The sequence below is a fragment of the Trypanosoma equiperdum genome (assembly GCF_001457755.1).
Source record: "Trypanosoma equiperdum strain OVI genome assembly, contig: ctg_581, whole genome shotgun sequence".
Taxonomy (NCBI): Eukaryota; Euglenozoa; class Kinetoplastea; order Trypanosomatida; family Trypanosomatidae; genus Trypanosoma; species Trypanosoma equiperdum.
The window spans coordinates 31,533-36,194 of NW_027124511.1; the positions used below are offsets into that span (position 1 = coordinate 31,533).

General features: G+C 48.7%; 4 protein-coding genes across 4 annotated transcripts; all 4 read right to left on the reverse strand.

Moving 5' to 3' along the window:
* Positions 1-315: 315 nt before the first annotated feature.
* On the reverse strand, positions 316-1,056 carry TEOVI_000264500 (uncharacterized protein; the record flags this gene model as incomplete). Its single annotated transcript, XM_067225684.1, has 1 exon — positions 316-1,056. One exon carries the CDS (start codon positions 1,054-1,056, stop codon positions 316-318), a length of 741 nt encoding a protein of 246 aa, XP_067081785.1.
* Positions 1,057-2,199: 1,143 nt separating this feature from the next.
* On the reverse strand, positions 2,200-2,583 carry TEOVI_000264600 (uncharacterized protein; the record flags this gene model as incomplete). The annotated part of the gene is made up of 1 exon (XM_067225685.1): positions 2,200-2,583. The coding sequence occupies one exon, from the start codon at positions 2,581-2,583 to the stop codon at positions 2,200-2,202; it is 384 nt and encodes a 127-aa protein (XP_067081786.1).
* A 3-nt stretch (positions 2,584-2,586) lies between these two features.
* On the reverse strand, positions 2,587-3,054 carry TEOVI_000264700 (uncharacterized protein; the record flags this gene model as incomplete). The annotated part of the gene is made up of 1 exon (XM_067225686.1): positions 2,587-3,054. The coding sequence occupies one exon, from the start codon at positions 3,052-3,054 to the stop codon at positions 2,587-2,589; it is 468 nt and encodes a 155-aa protein (XP_067081787.1).
* A 345-nt stretch (positions 3,055-3,399) lies between these two features.
* TEOVI_000264800 (uncharacterized protein) lies at positions 3,400-3,708 on the reverse strand (the record flags this gene model as incomplete). Its single annotated transcript, XM_067225687.1, has 1 exon — positions 3,400-3,708. One exon carries the CDS (start codon positions 3,706-3,708, stop codon positions 3,400-3,402), a length of 309 nt encoding a protein of 102 aa, XP_067081788.1.
* Between the last annotated feature and the right edge of the window lie 954 nt (positions 3,709-4,662).

The window sequence follows — 4,662 nt, forward strand, 5'->3', positions numbered from 1 at the left end:
AGTCATCGACCTCTCACCAATGGTAATAGCCGCTAAAAGTAAAGCGTGTGACTCGGCTCACGTGTTCCACAGGCCATTACGCATTGCGAAGACATTATAATCTTTCTGTTAGCATTAGCAGCAACAAGATATACTCCAAAACCCCTCACAATAAAAGAAATATTGGTTGGATACCTTACAACCTCCTTTCATAATCTCCGCAAAAAAAAAAAGAAAACAACAAAAACTTCCGATCACAAATATACATACAATTACGGTGCAAGTCAGTGCTCAGCAGTGTGACGGACGAAATAAAACCCACCAAGGGATGCTTGCTCAAATACGGTTGGGCTTCTGTTCATCTGCTCTCAGCATCCCCGTTTGTTTACGCTCAAGGAGTCGTTCCACTTCGGCCAAACGCTTTAGAAGCGTCTGCCTTTTAGCACTCGCCACTTCTAACTGGCTAATGGAGGATTGAAAACTGAGTTCGTTCGCTGAGGGTGAACTCTGCGTAGGTGGTGAGGACTGCTTGCGAACCAGAGCATGACTCCCCAAATTGCTGAGCCGGACAAACGCGGAAAAAGAGTCGACCATGTTATCTACCTTAAGGGGTATCGCTTTTTCAGAAAAGTCCGCTGAGCCTGTTTTGCACTCAAAGACACTGTATTCCACCTTTTTTGTACTCTTTGCTACAGGGACCTCGAGAGGTGTTGTCACTAAAAGCAGCAACATTGGGTAGGACCGATCACTTTTTTGCAAGAATGACTCTGCGGGTTCAGTATCCCCTCGAAGCAACCTTGTCTCTTCATATGAGAGTTTGTGTGGACTGGACTTTTTCACGGAAGCAAAACCTATAAATTTTGTCTCCTCTGGCGGCGCTGCATGTAGGGGTAACACGACTCTCACTACGGCCTCAACTATCAATGAGCTTTCTGTTGCATCACTATCCCCCTCACGCACGCTATAATGGCCGTAAAGTGCGTAGAAACGATTCGTGGCAGTTGGCATGCTGAGCAAGGGAGAAACAAGGTGCGATAATGTCATGCCAGGGATGAACATTTCAGAAACATGTTTCATTGTTGATGTATGGGGGTTTCCAACAGCGCTAATGACAAGATGCAGAGACAGATGCCAGAAAGGAGAGATTCAGTTCAACGAGATAGCTCAGGTTCATAGGCGGGTATCAATTTAACATCATTCGCTCACTTCCCCACACAGATTTAGGAGTTTAGACTCATTAAACCATCTTCTTATTCCTTTTTATAGGGTCATTATCAAAGGAAACGCAGTTACGGGTTCCTGCACACACGTGTGGTTTAACCCCTACTACTGGAATGGGATAAGGGGTCCGTGCAAACCCATTTCCCTTACATGTTAGCAGATGGGGCACCTCACTTATTTTAGTAAGCTCATATTAATTCCATGTGCGTGTAACTAGCGCATGTGGGCTCACTGCTGCTGCTCCAATCAAAATACCGAGAGTAGAAGGATAACATCAGCGGCACACATGACGGCACCAAAGTACATACTGTAGCTTCCCTTCAGGTTCTCCAAGGTTGCTGATAAAGCAGCAACCGTTTGCAGGCTTGAGCCTTCGCGAAAGAATACCCGGGTAAAGGGTAACAGTGAAATGGGCACTCACACGCTTTCCGCTCAGCGGCATGCAACGTCATGTCCGAGTACTCGTGCTTCAAGTTGTTGCCCGTGGTGAACAGCTTGCTTCAAGAGTACCCCCGGTGTTAGTCCCCGAATTTGCGCGGTTGCACCACACCCCTTTCAGTCACCGCGGCCGCTTAAGCAGCAGCCACCCTCCATGATTTCTTGGCTCCGCCTTTTCGCGCCATGTTGCCCCGCGCGGCGGTACTTTTGCGACCGAAAAGTGTCTTGTGTCGCGGCTTGCGGCTACGGCCGCGGGTGTCTGACTCTCACGACGGCGCGAGTAGAACTCTGCAAAAACAATAACAACAACTACAGCGGAGACTCGCGCGCGGGCGCCTGCAATGCAAAACGGTTGACACGCCGACCATTTTTCGCCTCGTTGACGGGCCATAACGGGAGGCGAGCATACGTGGGCTCACGTTCGCACATAATCCTCCTCCTTCCAAATAAAGAAAAAAAAAAGAGAGAGGAAATGAAACCTCCCCATCAAACCAGGTTGCGCAAGGGCAAATGCTCGAAAACTGTAACTTACCGACTCGTCGCCCGGCTTGTGCAATGACTCTAAGAAGCGAAGGTGAAACGGACACGGTTTCCGAGTTTTCCGATTAGGGCTGTGTCTTTCGTGGACGAACTGCGGGTGCGACCCCCACTTTGTAAACACAACTGGAAGATCAACAAAACTGACGATCCGCACCGTGGCGAGACTGTCCCGCTATCCAAGATGCCAGGTCCGCCCCAGCACCAGCTGCCAAACCGACGCGGCCCTGCCTCTCGTCGACGTCTTCGGCAGGTATGGTTTTGGTGTGTGTGCGCGTATGAAAAACTGATTGAAAGTGGTTTCAGGGCGAGAGGAAAGTATCCACTCATGTGAAGGGACGATGGGGTACATACTAACAATGTCATCCGAAAAACCGCTGGCGCCCTGTAGTGTGGTGTTTTCATCATCTATCAAGGGGGAATTTGAACTGGGAAAAACGTGCCACACTTCTCTGCTATGGAGAAGAGCAACTTGGCCAGAGGATGTTTCCTGTAAGAACATGCTTGACTGGAAGGCACGCTGCATGAGTACTTCTGAGCCATGTAGGTGGCGAGGGCAAGCCCACGGACAGGGAATTGAGAATTTGGAAATAGCAGTATGGGGTCCAAGTAAAGGAAGATGACTCCAGTCACCAGGCAATTCAAAAAGCGAATATAAAAAGAAAAATTCGCAACTTCCTTCGAGCACTGCACGGTGTTACCGATGCTCCTGCGCTGTGCGTAACAGATCAACATGCTACTCGAGTGGTCCGAAGGACCAAGTGACAAAGAGGGAAACCAACTACCTGCCCCAGAAACTTTGAGACCCGGGGAAAGGGAAATATTGGGATTCAGCACCCGAGGGCGAAGCACGAGTGGAAACATCCGGAGGTCGGACATGAAACAGTTTAAAAAGAAATCTAATCCAAAAAAAGTGTTTATGTCTGGGGAAGCGAACTGTCAAAAGTTAAGACAAAGCACTACAGGTCATGGATAGATGTTATTCGGACCACTACAGGCTCTTGCCCCTTCAAAGGTCTGTGTTCGAGGTGATTCCAGTTCCGACCTTAAGTCACGTCCTGTCCATAGCTTCCTGGGCTTTGAAAGGCTAATCATAAAAACAAAGAAGAAGACGATGTGAGCACAGTAAGCTTGGAAACAAAGAATACTCGCAACGAAGCAACTCGGTAGATTTACTGGGAAGCACAACTTAGGGATATAGGCGGGGGAATGCTCCCTTATTCGTTATAGCCCTGTAACTGACTGAAAACGGTTCAGTTCATAACACAGTGACCCTGTTAGCGTTACTGGATCCACGTAGAACACCGGGATAGATGTTTCTTGCAGGTCTTTAGGCGGAAACATCAATCGATGGGGACAAGCATGTCCTGTAGAGAGGTGGTAACTCAAACTTATAGGCAAAACTCTGACAACGGAAAAGAGTACATTGTACCGTAGCTGGTGTGGGTTGGGGGTGGCCAATGGGGCGGGATAACGCCGTTTGGAAAGAAAAAAATTGGCTTGCCAACATCGGGTGAGGGAAAGAATCAACATCGGTTGGGGAGCACTCCGAAAAATTATCGAAATTAGTTCCCTAGAAAAACATAAGGACCTAATAGAGTTCCCCCACCGAGACACAAACAACTAAGGGCTTAGTTCGATCTGTTAAATGAGGCGTTTTTGTTGGAGACGCTCCTCTAGAGAGGGAAAGAAGAATTAACTACTTTATGGGGAATCCTGGGAAGTAACATGTGATCAGACAGGGCCGTCTCTTCAGAGCAGCAGCGGCATTCTTCGAAGCACTCATCGTGAGAGATAGCTGCTCAAGAGGAGCTGTAGCGAATGGTACCGCAACAAGGGGACGTTAACATATTGTCACTTGAGTGGGCTGGAGTTAGGGACAGGAGCCCTGTTCACGAATTCCGAAGCGGATGAAATGCGAAAGGAAACGACGCGGGTGGTTACGGAAGTATCGGCCTCAACCGCTGCATAATGGGTAGTTTTCTTTTACCATTAGCTCCTTTTACAATAGCGTGAGGAAAAAAGGTTGTTACGAAGAAGGCTGTTCATTACCCAAACAGAAAAAAAATATGCCAGGAGGACTACGAGGAGACTGTTTCGCCGGGGCGCAATTTGCGCTGCATGACGAGGTAGTTACCATCTTTTGTTTGCGGGCCTTCTTTTTTTTTTTCTAGGTGGGTTTGCCGGGTGGTACATACACGGACTTTCGATATCGGACGGAGACGGGGTGGTCTGTGGAGATCTCTCAGCTCCCGCTGTACTGTCAATACGGTCCAGACATTTCGCACGCAATAGAGAGGACTGGCAGACAACTCTGGGGCGCTGAAAACGTGGCGTACATTACCGACTTAGCTAAAAATACGCGTTTGGACTCACGACGGCTTTTTGGACAGGCTGAAAAAAAAAGAGTGGGTAGCAGTGGGGGTAAATACTGTAGCAGGAAGATGTGCGACAGGGCGCAGCAGCAGGGGAGGGAGGGGGGGGGGG